At 44.1% G+C, this 20,408-nt stretch overlaps 1 protein-coding gene across 11 annotated transcripts in view; it reads right to left on the reverse strand.

The window, feature by feature from the left end:
• Nucleotides 1-20,408, reverse strand: part of PIBF1 (progesterone immunomodulatory binding factor 1) — a 217,420-nt gene that overhangs the window by 187,157 nt on the left and 9,855 nt on the right. For all 11 annotated transcript variants that reach the window (XR_012799924.1, XR_012799925.1, XR_012799926.1 and 8 more), the window contains 2 exons: nucleotides 15,638-15,836; nucleotides 903-1,022 (listed from right to left, as the gene is read on the reverse strand). Coding sequence is in view for 8 of the 11 variants with exons in the window: in XM_075591015.1 (XP_075447130.1) it covers nucleotides 903-1,022; nucleotides 15,638-15,836 (319 nt within the window). In the remaining 3 variants the exon portion in view is untranslated. The remainder of the gene's footprint in view (nucleotides 1-902; nucleotides 1,023-15,637; nucleotides 15,837-20,408) is intronic.

Genomic DNA, 20,408 nt, shown 5'->3' on the forward strand with positions numbered 1-20,408 from the left:
CGTGGAGACAAAATGCCCTCAATGCAGCCAACAGAAATCTAGGTCATTGGGAGATGATGTTGCCGCATTCTATTGGTGACTATGCATATATTTGTCTTAAGCTGGCACAATATATCTCAGAAACCACATGGTCCTGTGAATCAGCTACTCAAGACCCCCACTCCTAAGGCGCGGGGAGGGGGGGGGGGAGAGTTGCTGCTGTAATTAGCCATTATAGTTGCATACGGGAAGAATAGCACACCAGACTTGGAACAAAACATACTTTTGCATCTTTCTATTGAGGTTTCGCTGTATATCTAGAGCTATCTAGAGCCTCAGCAAGACAGGTCAGTTAAGTATACAGCAAAACAGTGATAGCTTGAATAAAAGCGAATTTCACTATTGCATTTAATTCTGGTGTGCCATTATAATAATATTTTGTGTGTGTATAGCGCTGCTAGTTTAACGTAGCACTTTACAGAGACATTTTGTAGATACAGTCTCGTAGAGCTTACAATCTATGTTTTTGGTGCCTGAGGATAAAGTGACATGCCCAACGTCACAAGGAGCCAATACCGGGAATTGAACCAGGTGCCAGCAAGTGTCTTTACTCACTGAGCCACTACTTCTCCCATGTCCCTGTACGCAATTATACTGTGTAACTGCAGTATCTGCACTGAAAAATAAAAAAAATTTTTACAATGTTCGGCAAATTACAGCATTTTCATCTTAATGTTATTTTTTTTTTTCTTCCAACCCTGGAGTTATGGCTGGCTTGACATTTTGGGTCACTTTTAACAATAAATGAACCACAGAGTGAATTATGTTCGATGTGCTTAGATTTCGGTTTGTTGGCATAGAAGAAGGAAGTCTGGGTACATGGTTCTTCAACGATATCTGGTTAGTAGAATTTCTTAACATACCTCCATCAATGTTCTTAGTTGCTGTTTATACCCAGTCATCTCTTCTGATAGTTTCTCGTTTTTCACTTTAAGGTCATTTGATTTATTCCTCAATGGCTGAACCACTTCAAAGAAACGAACCTGGAATGGTATAAAGAATGCAGTGGTTGAATATTCGAGGAAGAAAGTGTGTGTTTGTGTTTTTAGGTCGAAGGCAGTTACACAGAAACATCGACGTGATAATCTCCTGGGCGGCTTAGTCTACAGATCCACAAAGTTCAGCAAAGTCACTTACCGTGGTGATAACCTAACTTAATGTGGCGTTAAGACAAACCATGTATCTTCAAAATGACATTAAGCTACAGTAGTGTAGTCTTAACTATACTGGGCGTTAGTGATAACATGCAAATGAAATGCAAACAAGGCATCATCATCATAACATTGATCATCTACTAGAGTCCATTAAGGTCAATGCGGGATTTAAAGTTACATTATTTAGGTTATATCTAAAAACTTGCCATTACTCCCATCCAGACACTGAAATAGGGCTTTTGAAGTATATGTATGGGTGTAAAATCACAGACATAATAGAAATAACATAGCATAATTTCACTCCTCTCTCCCCACTTAAGCAAAAGCCCTATTTCGGGGTCTGATAGGAGTAACGCCAAGACATACAGCAATATTATGCTACGTGACATTAGGCCTATGCAAATGAGATGCAGTATGGACATTGTTGCATATAATTAGCTATGAGGATACCAGGTTAGTTCAGGCAACAATGTCCTGTGTTTTACGTAACATCACATGAATCAAGTCCTTAGCCTGCCTAGCCTCCTATCCACTGTGAGACATCAGATCCTTTGGTTTCAGACATATTTAGGATAGCTGTGTGTCTGTTTCCAAGCAGTTCTAAATGCAATGACTGTATTAATCTCTACTCCCTCTGCTGGGAGGCTATTCCAGGAATCTACAACATTATCAATTAAGTACTTCCTTACTTATATTCCCCCCAAGTCTACCACCCAACTTTTGCCTGATGCCTCAAGAAGATGTCCGTTTATGATGAGACAGACACACAGTATTTACAAACCTGATACACATGGGGAAAAATAAATTAAAACCATATATAAAAATACATTAACACCAAGTGAAGTGAAAAATAAAACAGATTTGTGGATGGTGACATTTCATTTTTGCAGAATTTCCCCCCCTTGTGTACATAAAACATTAAACAAGATAATACAAACAATACTAACACCAGTCTCTTGGGAATAAAGCAGTTATAGACAGTCTAATTTAAAAATAATCTGTGTAGTCGCTTGAGGTCCTATGTACTTGTAGCCATGTCTGGCTTGGCTACCAATCTGCCTCCCTGACATGTAAACCCTGGTAACAGTGCGGGCAGCGTCAGGACCAATCCAGGGATTTTCCCCACAGAAGCAGCTTCCTTGAGTGACAGGGGAGGAGGCAGGCCAAGGCCTGTGTTCTGCCCAATCCTGGGCTCAGACCTTGGACCTTCCCCACCGTTACTTAAGGGCTTGCACACCTAAATTTAGTTAGGGTCTCTCTCTCTGAGAGAGACTGGTAGTCACGCAGAGATCTGGCACCTACGGTCCCCTCCTGAGTGATTACTTTACCCCTGACTCTATTAGGGAGTCAGGGAAGAACAAGGACTGCCCTTGGTGCCCTTGGCCATGGGTCATCTTATTGGAGCCTGCAGCAGATGGAGACGCTGATCACCATGAGATAAAGACCAGTCATCTACCCCAGAAGCCTGTCCTAATGTCTCCAATATCACCGGCGGCCGACTCAGCATTCTGTGAACCATCAGGTAGCCAGCACCACACACCTGGTAACAGGGGAATCTCCCAGAGGGTGAGGGGAAACACCGCAACATACTAAATTCATATTTTTTTTATTGCGAGTTAAAAATGTTAGTTCCCAAGAATAGAGCAAATCTACAGTACCTAAAATGTGCATTGTTTGAACGAAGGCTTCACACATTATGCGATTCGTTTCAAACAATGAATGATGCATCGCGTCATGTTGAATAACAAATTTAAGTTACAACAGAATTGTGTATTTTTGTATACATTTATAACTAGTGTTCGCAAATATCATTTATTAGTGTTATTTTAGTTAAAATAGGAATACTGTGAAAATGATACATGCAATTAATAAATAATAATAATAATAATAATAATAATAGCATGTTCTTTTATAGCTCTGCTAGTTGTACGCAGTGCTTTAGAGAGACATTTTGCAGGCACAGGTCCGTGCCCCGTGGAGCTTACAATCTATGTTTCTTTTGGTGCCTGAGGCATAGGGAGATAAAGTGACTTGCCCAAGGTCATAAGGAGCTGACACTGGGAATTGAACCCAGGCTCCCCTGCAACAACCTCAGTGTCAGTCAGTGTCTTTACTCACTGAGTAAATAGTAGTAATAGTTAACTTATTTAATAAAATCTATGTTGCGTCAAATAGATTTTTTGGTTTGGGTGTTCGAGCCACTTTTAAATTTTGCGCTCTCGTTTGGGTTTTTTGTTTGAAACTAGATTTGAAGAAGGGGGTCTCTACTGGATTTTGGCAATTTTTGTGTAAGGAGGCAGGAGTCATGCCGCCCATGGTGTGCTCCTCACTCACCCGCGGCTCTGTCTGGGGCTCCCGCGGCTCACATGGATGTCTCCCTCATGGCGCCGAGCTCTGTTCCTCTCATACGCGCACGCACGTCAGGTCTCCTCTTCTGCCCTCTGTTCAGGGCGTGGGACCGCACACGCATCCACAAGCGCTGCCACACGGAGGCGCGGCCACACAGGGGCGCACCAACCTTTTAAAGACACAGTACGCTTTTCCAATGCCACAATACAATTCACCAATTCTTCTAGGACTTATAGCTCCTCCTCCAGGAACTCATTTAGACCTATCCCTGTCTCAGCCTGGCCCATTCACACACCCCCACCTTGCTACTCGGCCATTGGTTCCTCGTACCTACATATACCCTCCAGTTTCATTATCGTCGGCTGAGCATAGAACCAGCTGTTCTCATCACTCTCTGCCTCCCTAGTTCTGTTTCACAGATTTCCTTGTGTACCGGACCGGCTTCTGCTACGTCTTCCTGCACCTCTGGCATCCCGAACTCGTCATACGGCATCACGACTCCCCTCATCTCTGGCATCCTGATTCTGGCTTACGGTAAACGACAACGTCTCTCTCTCAAAACCCTGGACTTGGCTATCGCACCCTCTACCATCCGTACCTCTCCTACCCCGATCCCGGAATCCCAGACCACTCTTCAATCAAGACGTGCCCTCGTGGCTGTGGGTGGCGTAATAACATTTCCCACCTCAGCACCGCGGTCCCGTCTCGTTTGTGGTGAGCAATCCTGACATTATGCTCAGCCCCACAAAGATGGACACCGCTGAGGTGGAACGCACTATTAATGCCCATACTGCACTTTTTACCAGGCTAGAGACTTATCTGGAACAAGCGGATAGACGGACGGATACGTTGCAGCAAAGTGTTAACTCCCTTACGGTTCAAGTTCGAGCTCTCACTCGGCAACTTTCACCCAGAGCTTCCCCTGCACCTGCAACTACCTTTCCTACTCCTCCGTTTGCCCTGGAACCTCGTATTCCTCCTCCCAAACACTATGCTGGGGATCCTCAAGGATGTAGTGGATTCCTTAACCAATGCCTCATCCAATTTCGTCTCTCTCCATCTCGTTTTGTCTCTTCTATCTCCAGGGTCGGCTATATCCTGTCTCTTCTCACCGACCAGGCACTGGCATGGGCTTCTCCCATCTGGGAACAACAAGGGCCTCTCACACAGGACATCGATCTCTTCGTCGAGGAGTTCCGAAGAGTTTTCGATACCCCGGCACGGAAATTAACTGCAGCTTCGGCTCTTCATCACATATCCCAGATCCCAGGGAGATCGTACCGTCGCCGGGTATGCCGTGGAGTTCCGCACTCTTGCTGGTGAGACGGGTTGGAATAATGAAGCACTATCTTCTGCGTTTTGGCAGGGTCTATCGGAGTCCCTGAAGGATGAGCTCGCGGCGCGGGACCGTCCTTCTGATTTAGAGGAGTTAATCGCCCTGGTGGTTCGAGTAGATCAGCGTCTACAGGAACGGAGATACGAACGTTCGCGTTACCGACAACGGGTGTCAAGAAACCTTGCTCCTTCCTTCATCCCTCCGCTACCTTCTCCTGAGAACATTCCGGAACCAATGCAGTTGGGGGGCAACAAGCCGTCTCCTGCCGAGAAACAACGTCGGCGCAATGCCGGCCTCTGCATGTACTGTGGCAACTCCAGTCACACGTTACCCCAGTGTCCTCACAAGCCGGGAAACGCCAACTCCCAATGAAATCCCGGAGAGTTTCGTTGGGAATTCTTACCCTTTCTCCTATTGTCAAGGACATACTTCCCACCAGGATAATGTTGCCTATCACACTGTCTGGAGAGGGGTTTCACGTTCAAGCACGAGTGTTCATTGATTCCGGGTCCGCTGGTAACTTCATCGATGAGACTTTCGCTAGGCGAAACAATATTTCACTTATCACCAAGAAGACGCCAGTAGGTCTGGAGGCCATTGACGGTCGACCTCTACAACCGGCATTTATCACGCTACAGACGGTGCCTCTCCTACTGCAGTTCATCGATCTCCATACAGAGTTCCTGACTCTCGATGTGATCCACTCTCCCTCTGCTGACCTAATTGTGGGTCTTCCTTGGCTTCAGCTCCATAATCCTCGCATCGACTGGACGGATCGGGAACCCATTCAGTGGGCCACCTCGTGTGCCAAGACCTGTACCAGGATTTCCCAGAGGATTGGTGGGTTATTTACCCTGCCAGAGAGGATCGACTCTCTACCTTCTGAGTACTGGGAATTCCGTGATGTGTTCGACAAGGCACGTTCCGAGATACTACCTCCGCACCGTTCTTTTGATTGTCCCATTGATCTACTTCCTGGAGCACCTCTTCCTAGAGGACGATCCTATCCGCTCTCTCTCCCAGAGACGAAAGCCATGAGCACCTACATCGCTGAGAATTTAGAAAGGGGTTTCATCAGAAAATCTTCCTCTCCAGTTGGTGCAGGCTTCTTCTTCGTCAAAAAGAAGGACGGTTCTCTCCGTCCATGTATTGACTACTGGGGTTTGAATAACATCACGCGCAAGAATCGCTACCCTCTGCCCTTGATTCCGGAATTATTTGACCGTCTCCAGGGAGCTACTATCTTTTCTAAATTGGATCTGAGAGGTGCCTACAATTTAGTAAGGATACGCGAGGTAGACGAGTGGAAGACTGCTTTTAACACCCATGACGGCCACTACGAATACCTGGTGATGCCGTTCGGCCTGTGGAACGCACCAGCAGTTTTCCAGGATTTTGTCAACGAGATTTTTCGGGACATTCTTAACAAATTTCTTATTGTTTACCTAGATGACATTCTTATTTTTTCCCAATCCACTCAAGAACACATCAAACACGTTCAACAGGTGTTGTTACGCCTTCGGAAGAACCATCTCTTTGCTAAATTGGAGAAATGTCAGTTCCATCTCAAATCAGTGGCGTTTTTGGGTTACATTATTTCTGATTCCGGTTTCAATATGGATCCAGAGAAACTTAAGGCGATTTTGGACTGGCCTCGCCCGACCACTCTCAAAGCCGTGCAACGCTTCCTGGGTTTTGCTAACTATTATCGACGTTTCATCCGCAATTTTTCCTCTACAGTATCTCCCATAACTGCTCTCACTAAGAAAGGTGCAGATCCGTCATCATGGTCTGAAACCGCTATACAGGCATTTGATCTGCTGAAAAGGGCTTTTGTCTCTGCGCCCATCCTCACACACCCGGATCCTAAACTTCCATTTACCTTGGAGGTAGATGCTTCTGACATCGGCGCTGGGGCTGTTTTGTCCCAGAGGACATCTCCCTTAGCCAGACTGCACCCATGTGCCTTCTTTTCGAAAAAAAATTCATCTGCAGAACGGAACTACGATGTCGGGAATCGGGAGCTTTTGGCGATCAAATTGGCATTAGAGGAGTGGAGACATTTCTTAGAAGGTACAGAGACACCCATAACCATTCTTACAGACCATAAGAATCTTCTCTATCTAGAAGGGGCACGTCGTTTGAACTCTCGGCAGGCCCGCTGGGCATTATTTTTTTCACGATTTAATTTTCTTATCTCCTTCATTCCTGGCTCCAAGAATCTTAAAGCGGATGCTCTCTCTCGACAGTTCCTGGCAGAGGACCAATCCGAAGAGCAGCTAGAGACAATCATTCCTTCTAGATGTATCTTGTCCGCCAACTCCTTTGATATTATGGGCAAGATTCAATCCGAACAATCCCAGACTCCTATAGGGCTCAAAGTTCCGGAGGGAAGACTATACACGGCATTCCAACACTGCAAGAAGGTTCTTGAATGGTGTCATTCTTCTAAATCTGCAGGACATCCGGGAATACGGAAGACCAACGACCTGGTTCAACGCACCTTCTGGTGGCCAGAGAGGGCTAAGGATGTAGAGGAGTTTGTCAAAGCGTGTGGCACTTGCGCCCGCAACAAGGTACCTCGGGTCAAACCAGCAGGTCTTCTTCTTCCTCTACCCATTCCAGATCGTCCCTGGAACCATATTTCTATGGACTTCATTGTGGAGCTTCCAGAGTCCAAGGGGAGGAATACGATTTTGGTGGTCATTGATCGTTTTTCCAAACAAACGCACCTGGTTCCTTTGAGGGGTCTTCCGTATTCTTCCAGGCTTGCGGATGTGTTCATTCAGGAGATTTTTCGTCTTCACGGGGTGCCAGCAACCATTGTTTCGGATCGTGGATCTCAATTTATATCAAGATTTTGTCGTGCCTTTTCCCGGAAATTGGGGATTTCACTTCAATTTTCTTCAGGATACCACCCACAGACCAATGGGCAGACGGAAAGGGCCAACCAAAATTTGGAACAGTATCTTCGATGTTTTATAACCGATACGCAGGAGGATTGGGTGGATCTGCTTCCTTGGGCCGAGTTTGCTCTTAACTCCCTTCGCAATGACTCCACTCAAGAATCTCCATTTTTCATTAATTGTGGCTTTCACCCTTCCCGTTTACCCTTCTCCTCCCTATCCTCAGGAGTAACAGCGGTGGACAAACGCATCTCCCGGCTGAAGGACTTATGGACAAGGATTCAGGAGAACTTAAAGGTAGCCACAGGGAGACAGAAACACCAGGCAGATCGCCTTCGACGCTTAGTGCCGGAGTTCGCTCCAGGAGACAAGGTGTGGCTTTCTTCCAGGAATATCCGACTAAAGGTACCTACCATGAAGCTTGCTCCCAAGTTCCTTGGTCCCTTCCCTGTGGTTAGAAGGGTTAATCCTGTGGCTTACCATCTACGCCTTCCACCTTCGATGAAAATACCTTCGGTCTTCCATGTATCTTTACTTAAACCAGTATTTCAGAGTCCTCGCTTTTCCAAGAATACTTCTCCTCCACTTCCTCTTATGATTCAGGGTCAACAGGAGTACGAGGTCCAATTTATCCTGGATTCTAGGATTTCCAGAGGAGGAGTACAATATCTGGTTCACTGGAAGGGGTTCGGACCGGAGGAACGTTCATGGATTCCCCACCAGGATCTTCACGCACCTCGTCTCCTCCAGGCTTTTCATCGCAGGAATCCCTCCAAGCCTTGTCATGGACGCCCGGAGGTCGCCCCTGAAGGGGGGGTACTGTAAGGAGGCAGGAGTCACGCCGCCCACGGCGTGCTCCTCACTCACCCGCGGCTCTGTCTGGGGCTCCCGCGGCTCACATGGATGTCTCCCTCGTGGCGCCGAGCTCCGTTCCGCTCATACGCGCGCGTGCACGTCAGGTCTCCTCTTCTGCCCTCGGTTCAGGGCGTGGGACCGCGCACGCATCCACAAGCGCTGCCACACGGAGGCGCGGCCACACAGGGGCGCACCAACCTTTTAAAGACACAGTACGCTTTTCCAATGCCACAATACAATTCACCAATTCTTCTAGGACTTATAGCTCCTCCTCCAGGAACTCATTTAGACCTATCCCTGTCTCAGCCTGGCCCATTCACACACCCCCACCTTGCTACTCGGCCATTGGTTCCTCGTACCTACATATACCCTCCAGTTTCATTAACTAGTCGGCTGAGCATAGAACCAGTTGTTCTCATCACTCTCTGCCTCCCTAGTTCTGTCTCACAGATTTCCTCGTGTACCGGACCGGCTTCTGCTACGTCTTCCTGCACCTCTGGCATCCCGAACTCGGCATACGGCATCACGACTCCCCTCATCTCTGGCATCCTGATTCTGGCTTACGGTAAACGACAACGTCTCTCTCTCTCTAACCCTGGACTTGGCTATCGCACCATCCGTACCTCTCCTACCCCGATCCCGGAATCCCAGACCACTCTTCAATCAAGACGTGCCCTCGTGGCTGTGGGTGGCGTAATAACATTTCCCACCTCAGCACCGCGGTCCCGTCTCGTTTGAGGTGAGCAATCCTGACATTCTGCCTTACATTTGGGGAACCAGCAAGTGGAGATATTCGAGTCGAAGCGAGTGTAATAAAAACCATAATACACTGCTTGGCCACAACAAAGCTAAACTATAAATTGTCGCTACTTCACAAACTACCCGATGATAATTAAAACAAGATGATTAACAAGTGGAGTTCTTGAGTTCACATTGGTAATAAGGGTCATTATATATTTTCTATTGCAACACTGTTAGATCAGCATAAAAGTTCAAGATTTATGTCATGTTCTGCAAGAGAGAAAGAGAGTTCACAAAGTACATACTGTAGTTCTAAGAATTAATTACATAGTCTGGATTTCGCACGTATACAACTACTCATTCGAAAACCAGTGTAGCCACCGTATGAAGATGATCTGTACACATTACTGTAACAATAGCTCCACCTTGTGTATAAAGAACGGAACTACATCGCTTTTACACCTACACTTAAAAACATTTACATTGGCAAAACCCAATTTATTTAACTGTTCTATATATTTGAGTAGGAACCATGAAGCCATGAGCACCTAGTTAAAAAATTACCTTCTGTACATGATACTTAAATAATTTTGTCACTATTTCAAACTACACAAACATTTAAAAATGTTATGGAATTGACAAGCAATTTTATTTACTGCCTAATTCATGCTATTTCTATACTTTACATGTTTTACCATTAGCAGTAAAAATGTGCTGTACTGCAGTCATGCAATAGGAAGCAGTTTGCAGCTTCTTATTGGCCCACAGGATTTGGTGGCCATTTTGATCAACACCGGTAACCAAGACTGTAATTATCTCGAGAGAGAGATAGAGATATATATAGCTGTTCAGCTCAAGGACCCCCTGGTTAGAATTATTACAAAATAATAATAAATAATACGGGTAGGCGGGATTGCTCCTTTAAAAGGATTAAAAATTGCAAGCTTTATGGTTTTAAAAAGCTTTGCATTCTGATAAAATTATTGATGTAAAACAGGAAAATTGGGAGGGGAATCTGGTGAATATAACACACCAATGCCTTATTCTAGCGATTTTAAATCCATTTTTTTGTTCCAACAAGAATGAATCAATCACATAATCTGAAAAAGATATGTTATGTTACATTATACTGTAATATGATAAGCATATATACAATATGCTTTAATACAGTAACTTTATTAAAGCAGCAATATCCCCCAGAAGCCTATATGAGATTAACTCTTAATGTTCTCTCCATTTAAACCTCCCAGACACGTATTCTATGTCTGCCGAAGCAGAGGTTTATAAATCTAAACCATTTCATGTCCAGCAACATGCACTACTGGGTTCACTGATACCATTTTGTACCATTATTTAGTTTATCTTGGCAAGTGTTCTTTGATTGTTGTATAAGTAGCCCTGATGATGTAACCCCTATTCTCTGCATTGTACAACACATTAGTCAGACTATTTCCTTTGTGTATCATCGAGTGTCAGAGTTGCATAGCAACCGTGGGAATCAACGCTAGGACTTGTGATATCAGCACGTGTGCCCCTATACGCACTAGTAGCACCTTGCCCATTTAGCAGCCAGTTACATAGTCATCACTTCTGGCATAATGGTGGTGGAAGTACAAACCACACAGTTCCATCGCTTGAGGCTTTCTTGTGCCAAATTAGTTGCACGGCTTATATGGCAGCTTTTCAGTATGAGGCGAGCAGAGCTACAGAAAGGGCCACAGGCGCGAAACATTGCTCGTGTCGCTTGTGTATAATGTTGTATTCATAAAATAAGACTCTTTTTTTTGCATCACAACATTCTAGAGTGCCATGTACATCTATTTGGTTAGAACGTCAGATTCCAGGTGGCAATTGGCAGTGCCTCGGGCATAGTCTTCAGTTAAGTGAACTGACCTTTTTTTAAAAGGGTGTGGTCTCTATTGGTTTTTTTTTTTTACAAAACATTTTTTAAACTGGGTTTGAAGCAGGGGGTCTCCGGAGCTGAATCGCTATTTCGTTATTTTCAGCTCCGCGAATGCACTGGTTCCCGAGATACATACTGAGAGGGAGCCCCCGGTAGCAGCTCTGGCTGGGCACCCAATATGGTGATTTAAAGCGCCCACTTTTCGTGGGCCAATAGCAAGCCACGACGTCATCCCTTGCGGCTTCCCATTGGTCTGCGTGACGTAGGAGCTTTAAACTTAACAGCGACACCGGCAGCACCCTTACATATATCTGGGGAAACAGGGAGTCTCTGGAGCTGAAATGAATGCGGTTCAGCTCGAGACACCCTGTTGCGATTCTAGGGGGCAATCAGGGCTGCCACCACCCCATGTTTGACCCCGAGACTACGAGTTTTGCCCACGTTTCTCCAGGCTAGGGGTTTACCTTGTAAACGTCCTCCCCGAATGTTTGAAAAAAAAAAAAAACCATGGCACGCGACGGACAGAGAGATGAGCAGAGAGATATGAGCACGTGGACAGCAGGAAGAGGAGAGCACTGGTAAGGCGGCAAAATGGAGGAGAATGAAATCTGTAATGAGGAGGCTCGAGAGCTGATGCCGGTGAAATTTTAACGCGACCCCGGTTGTAACGCGGTCTTGGGGCTGTGGACCCCAAGGACCGCGTAATAACGGGGTTTAGCTGTATTTTGTTAAACCCTAAGGCCAAAGCATTTGTAAGCCTGCATGCCACGTCAAGGCAACCCGTTTAATGCAGGTACCTACACAATGGCTAAAGCCAGTATCATTGTTACCTTTACTATAGAGGCAAATTGGGTGCAGAATTTCCCTGGTGTGAATATAATAAAACTTACACATATATATCTCTCTGTCAGCCTTATACATTTACCTACCATTCAATGGATGTGATGTCCAGACTGAGACTGGGGTGTATTATACCTGCACTAATTGGAAAATTGGTAGGGGCTCAGTAACTGACATGTAAAGCAGATGAGCCAATAAACCTACCCCTATGACGTTTCAGAGATACTATATTTAAAATGCCCTATGGGAGTATGCAGCAAGGAAAAGGATTGCCTAATATTAGTGAGAAACTGTACATAATACCGCGCTCCTCCCTATAGAAGTTTGCTGCAGGTAAAAAGATAGGCCTTACATATAGAAAAACAAAAAGAACGATTCCTGCGCTCCTACCAATTAGGCTAAGATAAAATAATATTCTCATGAAAAAAGGGGATGCAGGCTTACAAATGCTTTGGCCAAAGGGTTTAACAAAATACCCTTTTTCATGAGATTATTATTTTATCTTAGCCTAATTGGTAGGAGCGCAGGAATCGTTCTTTTTGTTTTTTTTCGTTGAAATAATAAGTGCCTGATTCTATATTGTATTTCGTCAAAATGGAGCATGACGCTTTAAAAATAAGAGGCAGAGCAAGAAAATGAGCAAGAAAATGAGCAAGAAAAGATCTTAAAGAAAGTTTAAAAAAAATAAAGAGCCGAAAAGAAATGATTAGCACAGACTTACAGTGCTTTAAAAAGATAAGCCGCAGCACATAGATACAGCTACACTCACCTTGACGAAAAACATTTTTTTTGTAATGGTTTCAACATAATATAAAGACTGAAAACCACCACCTTAGGCTGCGCTTATAGTGCGCGCGACGGCGATGCGACGGGTGAAGTCACCTGTCGCCGCAAGCGAAAGTTGTAATTCGCTTTGCGGCGACCAGGTCATTGATTGGTTCAGAGGCTGTCACATGTGGCGACAGCCTCTGAAAAATCAAATTTGACCGGCTTCCAAATTTCGCGTCGCTGCCATCGCGTATAAGCGCATGCAACGGCGGCAATACATTTGTTTTCGGGCAACGTCGCGTTGCCGGCACTGTAAGCGCAGCCTTATACTGCTCCCCCAACCTTGAAAAGTGAATCTGCCCCAAACTAAATGTTAAGTCATTTTTGGAACAACGTGAAAGAAATGATCTTGGGTTTGTCTGCAACACTTTTTTCTTCTTCTAAATTAACCTATGCTCTGTAGCACCCTCTGTATCAGAGTACATTTGTCAGGGGTTCAATAAATAAAATACAAAAAAATTAAAAAATTCTCCTAATGGTAAATATTTTACTTTAAAAAGACAATTGTTTCTTACTGGTATGCAATAATTTAAAATGAATTTTAAAAGGTCATACTGTAAAGTTAGAAACACAGCACAGGTTTAAAAAAGGTTCTGCAGTTCTGAAAGCAGCAGTCCAAGTTGCCGTTTTTTTACTTTTCCCTTTAATGTGTGCATCAATACAATCCACACAATGATAAGCAATTAGCTAAGTGGCTGATTGAAAGGCGAAGATTCGGCTCGGGGTTCACTAAATGGTAGTCAGTGCAGCAGAAGAGGACAAAAGAAACCAAGTTCTGTGGGTAAGATCATGTGACCAGGCAGTCACTGGATACAATTGGTGCACTGAGAGTGTATCAGAGCCTGTGACTTTGTAAGTGGTTGCTTTGGAAACAAAAAATGTGTGTTACATTAAAATACATTCAAAATGTCATTTAGTTGTGTGAAAAAATACTTGTAGCAATTTTTTTATAGTACTTAATGTATTAAAGAAAACATGTAGGATATTGCAGTTTAAAAAAGGAAGAGAATCACTTTTCTAAACAAGTAAAACTCGTATATAAAAAGGGCAGGATATAACTATTAGGCCATTTGTGAAAATGTCCGTCAGTTTCACCTCCAAATAGCTTTATAGAGCAAAAAAAAAAAAAAAAAAAACTCCAACACACACAGTTGTTGTTTTCAGATATTCAACAAATTTATTTAAAGCATTATGACTGGAGATTAGTAGAAGGTGAAAAGGTAGCTTAACATGGACCATAGTTGACCTTCAGATGGTAAAGGTGATTAAATAAAGGAATTGGCTCTTAATAAGGATACTTATGTTTGTAAAAGTAAAGTTGTTGTTGGGGGCCATGTTAAAAAAAAAAACCACCAGCTGTTTTTAACATTTCTAAGGTACAAAATAGCACTTTGCTATCTGCCAATGGCAGGCCATTTATAGCCACTTACACGCTATATGGACTTTCTATCTCCTGATTACGTAGCAGGGGATTGGTGCATGTTAGATCTCAAAGCACTGCTACAAATTCTGCAGTATGGGGGAAACTTAGGACAACTTAATTGTTGCATTATAAATTTACTTCAATAAGTAAATGAAATAACTGAAATGGTGCAAATAAGAAAAATGTAAGATTAAAACACACACACACACACACACACACACACACACACACACACACACACACACACACACACACACACACACACACACACACACACACACACACTTCCATGTCACAGGATTTCCAGGATCCCACAGCTTTTCCTTGGCTAGTGTCAACAGCACACACTCTCATTCAAGTGTACCATTATATTTGTAGGAATCAAACTTTGTCAGGTGTAGATAAAAAGGTGCAGTACCCCCTTTGTGCATAAACATAAAACAAAATGTATGTGGTAACAAGCAAAGGACAACCTTACTAAATCCATCCCAAGATTCATTTGAATAATCTATACAGCTGTGGAAACCATAAGCCATGTTCTTCAACTAACCACCCCCCTCTCCCTCCCAAAAAAACAAGATATACCGAAAAACTGACCAAGAATTCTGATGTTATAAAGGCAATGGAAAAATGCTGAAGTTGACATGATATAACAGAGGGCCTTTACCCTCAAGTGAAACTTGATGACCACTTTAATACATTATTGGAACTCTGGTCTTCAGACCTGTCCGTTTCAGGAGCGAACAATGGCATAATGTTTCTTAACAAAAAGACTAAGAACTTACCTGAGCTGGTGGTGCCCTGGATTTACTCCGGGCTCCAGGCATCAGGGGACCCTCCACCCTCAGTTACCGCAATGCCGATGCCGGCACAGGTCAGGGCTTGCCCCAGCGGTCAATAGAAAGCCACATCCATCTTCGGAAGAGGATGCTGCGCCTTTCTATTGATGACTCTAGCACCCCTGTTTGTAGTTAAGAAACCACAAAACATTTATATTGCCGTTTACCAGGAATCGTGGGACCACAGATGAGCTTCAGGGGAGAAATGCTGCTTTAAGTGATTAGGATCAGTAGTACGTTAATGCCCATAAAAAAAAAAAAAAAAAAACTGGGTTGAGCATCATGGGTTACTGCTTTAACCAAACTACCTTATCATATTAAGAAACAAAAAAAAGGGAAGATGCCATGATGGATGCATACAAAACAAATGCCCATTTGCCTACTGTTTTTACATGTCCCTAGCGAACGATGGCAAAATACTCACAGACACATATTCGGGGATGGACAGATGGTGCTCAGGAAGAGCGTTCAGTTCCTCATATTTTTCTCTAGTTAATTCCAGGTCACGCAAGCTGCAGCGGATATCCCCTCCACGCTCTCTTAACTGTCGATTTGTCTCTTCTGACTGTTTCAGTCTCAATAATATTGTTTCCATGTCCTTTTTCATTAGTTCCTGATGTTTCCTAGTTAACACAAAACGAAGAATTAGATCTTCAGAGAATGTATCTTCTTAAATATTTACTCTGGAGGCCCATACTCAATGAGTGAAATTAAGTCTTCCTAATCGAAGGGGAAACAGCTTCTCAGCATATTAAGTAGGAGGATTTAATTTCAGTCAGGTTCAGATTTTTAGTCACGTTCGACCTCTAAACTCCGTTAAAAAAAAAACAAACAAAAAAAAAACCCCACAGAAATCAACTTTTTCCAAATTCACATTACTAAAGTCAGATTTACAATTTAGATTGTGAGAAGACAGATTTTGGTTAATATTCATGCAAAACTTTAGGAAGTTGCTTAAAAATGTAAGCACGAAGTTTTGTGCTTAATCAGTGTTGCGTGTCTTTTATTGTTTACTTTATTTAAAATAAGGTGTTCCCCGGAGCTGTACTTTGTTACCTGGAGCACCTGGTCCCCAAGATATTTGATTTTGAAATTCCCTTACAAGAATTCTTGTCTACAAGAAACAATATAGCCACAGGGGTCAACATAGACGAGGTTGGCTATTTTCTGGCTTAGCGTTGATATTGCTCTGTCAGAAAAGCCATTTTACGTTAACATTTACCACGCAAACTTAATGCTGCTAGGGCCGATCCCTTTGGTGCTGGGTGTTGTACTGGTCCTTGTTTCATAAGTGTCTAAGAGTGGGAGATGCCAAGGTAGATCTAGTGCCATACTCACCAGATGGGGAATCCATATCACCCGTGGCTAGAAAAGTTATTATTGCTACTGCCTCATCTCTCATCTTTCTTAGGCCGCGTTTATAGTGCCGGCGACGCGACCGATGATGTTACCCGTCGCCACAGGCGAAAGTTGAACTTTAGTTTTAAGCGACGTCGCTAGCGACAAGGCCAGTGACGTCACCAAGGAGGAGGGCAACGCTCTGTGATTGGTTTAGAGACAGTCACATGTGGAAAATGTCTCTAAAAAAAATTAAATAAAAAAAATTCACCAGCTTCCAAATTTTGTCGCGATGTCGCTCTGTTGCCGTCGCGCTTACTATAAGGGCATGCGACGGATTAAATGGATTTGTTTTGGAGTGACGTCGTGTCGCCGTCGCCAGGGACTATAAGCACAGCCTTATGATCTTCGATATGACGTATCAGTAGGAAAAACACAACTGAACTTAAAATGTCTACCAGGCTGGCGAGATGGTGGGAGTACTTTGAGCAGAAATATTCCCCCTTCTGGTTTTGATGTGCGGTCATCAGATCTATTTGCAGTTGTCCTTACCGAAGCTGTTGGAATACTTGTAAGTTTAGTTTGCATTCTCCCGGATTGATGATGGTTTGGCTTAGAACATCGGCCATCATATTGTGGGGTCTGGGACCTGCCAAAAAATACATGAAATGGCATTCAGATCCAAGACATTGACACTCCTAGAAGCTTTCCGGTTCTGGGTTTCCCCTTGCCTCACAACGTGTTTTACTGTTGTGCAGTTGTCAGATTCTATCTATTTATGAAGCCTTGAAGGATCTGAATTCCTTCTTTTTTCTGAATTCAGTGACTAAAGTAACCAACAACTTGGTGAAGATTCTGGGAGAGATCGCCAAGCCGAATGGCATGCGGTATATGGTTAATGCCTATCCGTTTACCACAAAGCTCAAATATTTTTGGTGCTATTGCGGACTTGGTATGTGCAGGAATGCATCCTTTTAATCCATTTAAAATAACCAATCCTCAGGCTTGACTTCACGAATTACATTGTTCAAGGCTTTTGCTTCACGAAGGCAATTGGATTTCAGGATCTTAGAAACCGATTCCGCTGAGGCTCTTGTACAAATTTTAGTTGTCCTTTATGGGTTGTGCCCATACAGTAGCGAATTGAGGTAGTCTTCATCAGACCGCATACTGTAGGGCTTCTCTCGTTTGATGTGAACTTGCCTCTTCTGAAAGATTCTCCTCATTGGGGCTACAAACGACTACTTTGTCCCCTTCTCGATATTCACTGTTGAGCCAAAGGCCTTCCAGAGGGATATTGATTCTCCATAAGGCATTCTGTCTTTATGGAGGCATAAATAATTTTTGTTTTCCTCTTTCCTAGGGAAAAAGGCACTTTCCCCCTGATATCTTGGCTATTATGGGGTCTAGTTTTCTCCCAAAAGAGAAATTCACCTTGATGGGCAGAGAACAAAGTTGTTCTTGGAAGTCGAACAGTGCTCTTCTTGCTGACAGAGCCATGTGTCTTGATGACAGGCGATACTATGTTCAGCAATGCTTTTGTTATAAAGGTTGGTCGCCCTCTTCATTTCTGATTTCAATAGAATTGAGTTTCTCTTGACCCCGCTTTCCAAGGCCTCTTCCAGATTACCTAGCAACAGTTTTATGGCTCTGAAAAATGAGACTGTTGCTTTTTACTATAGGCTTGCAGTGAGACCCGCTGCCAGAGAGGATTTCTTCAGGACACTCAACACAATCTGTCACTAAGCGCCACTGCATCTTCCACTGGTAATGTAGTCTTTCCTGCAATACGAGTGATTGTACTGTAGCGCAGGGGTGCGCAAACCTACCTTAATGCGCCCCTGTCTCCTCTCCGGCTCACGCCCCCAATCTCACCCCACAGCATGACTCCGGCGTCAAGTGACGACACGTTGCCAACGTAACCCCGCAGCATCATTTGACGCCGGTTGCCATGGAGACGTGTCGCTGGAACCAAGGTAAGTAAAAAGTTACAGAGGCCTTGTGCGATCCCGGCATTTATTTCAAATGCCTCTGGGGACGCGTGGGGCCTTTGCAACAGCCGCCCCCCACCTAGAAAATCTCACCCCCCCCCCCCACTTTGCGCACCCCTGCTGTAGCGTCCACCTTCAAGGTATTTTCCCAACTTTTGACATATTTGTGAAAAGCAGGGATACATCTTGGAAAGAGTCTCTGGGTGACCAATTTCTCATCAGGTTGATTCCATTCAGTGCCTATCAATAGATGAATTACAGTGCTCTCCACCCAGGTACTGCTATAGTACGTCAGACTTCTCCGACAAAAATGTTCCTCCCCTATCCAGGTTTGGAACCATGATCTGTTCTGGGTCTGTTTATCGATAATGTGAGAGACTATCCTTCATCCTGGATAGGAGAGTAGAAATCTTATCATTGGGCCCCTGGTCGCAGACTTAAGCACTCTGCATAATTTTTTTGCTTCGAGCAATGGCTTACTAGAAGCCACGCATAGCCTGGCTTATGGCAGACCGCACATATTATGGTTTATTGCAGGTCGCACATAGCCTGGCTTTCTTAGCCACCTTCCTCTCACTGACCCCAGAGATACCGCATCAAATATAGATCATATAGGAAACATTCACTCCATTGTTACTCACTCATTTGTATTACAATCACTTTACTATCTAGGGACTCGCCTAAAGGTTTTGGGCAGCGACCCTTTGCCTATTCCACTTTTATAATCATTCTGTGAGAAACAACAGTCTCCTTAATCCTCAGAAAATGCTTCAGGAAGATCAGGCACCAATATATGGTATAGCCCCTTAAAGAACTATGGAGAGGTTTGCATAGTGACATCAGAGCGCCATTACTGATTTAAGATGACTTGTGTTTCTCTGCTTCCTGCATACGCAGGAATTCAGCGTGTCTGACCCCAGCCATGGTTCCAGGCTGCCTGCATTCAGATGTTTCTGTAGTGTTCTGCCTCGTCGCAGGGCCTCCAGCTGTCTGTTTCAGACAGTGTTTCTGCTGGAGCCTCAGGGGGAAAGAGGCCAACAACCCCCCCCCCCAGATTCAACTCCACTAACAGTCCCCAATTTAACAAAACACTACCTGCTATGCAGTAGGACAGGAAAAAGACTGCCTTTGAAGCACCTAGGCGGGCTCCCTCGGCTGCTGCCGCCACCACCGCATAATTCCCTGCACCCGATAAGAATCCGCACAATCCATAGGGCCTGGTGAGTGGGGGTGGAGAGGAGGATCCTACATGTGGCAGACCGGATAGAAAGATTTGGCGGGCCAGATGTGGCCCGTATTTTGCCCACCCGATGTAGTAACATTTTGGGGCACCCAAAGGCTTAAACAATGTCAATTTCTTTTCACATTTGTCAAAGATGATATTCAGAATAACAACTGAATCAATTAATATGAAACAGTAATTCCACTCAGGGATTTGTTATTCTACATAATCAATTTTGTTTAGGTATAAAATGTGTTACACATATTTGGATTAATTCTACATGCTTTTGAATTTGTTTACAAACTGCAACATACAGGGCATTTAAAGGAGAAGTTCCCTCTTCGGTTTTTTTACAGTACAGTAACATTTATATTTTTGGGATCATTTCAATAGGCAAAACAAGGCAATGAAATGAAATAGGGTTTATTTGGATAGAACCCTCGGAAATACATTAAAACACAAAATACACACACTTACTGGGGTTTGAGATGTAGCTTTTCCTAGGTGCAGGGCGCCCACTTGCGAGGGCTTACCCTGATCGGAACCTTGCTCCGGACATCCTGAACCGAGATTCAGCATAAATTCCTGACAGGGACCTCGTCCCAATAGTCCTGGAACGATTTTCAGCAAGAAATCCTGTCCAC

The sequence above is a fragment of the Ascaphus truei genome, chromosome 3 (genome assembly GCF_040206685.1).
Source record: "Ascaphus truei isolate aAscTru1 chromosome 3, aAscTru1.hap1, whole genome shotgun sequence".
NCBI lineage: Eukaryota > Metazoa > Chordata > Amphibia > Anura > Ascaphidae > Ascaphus > Ascaphus truei.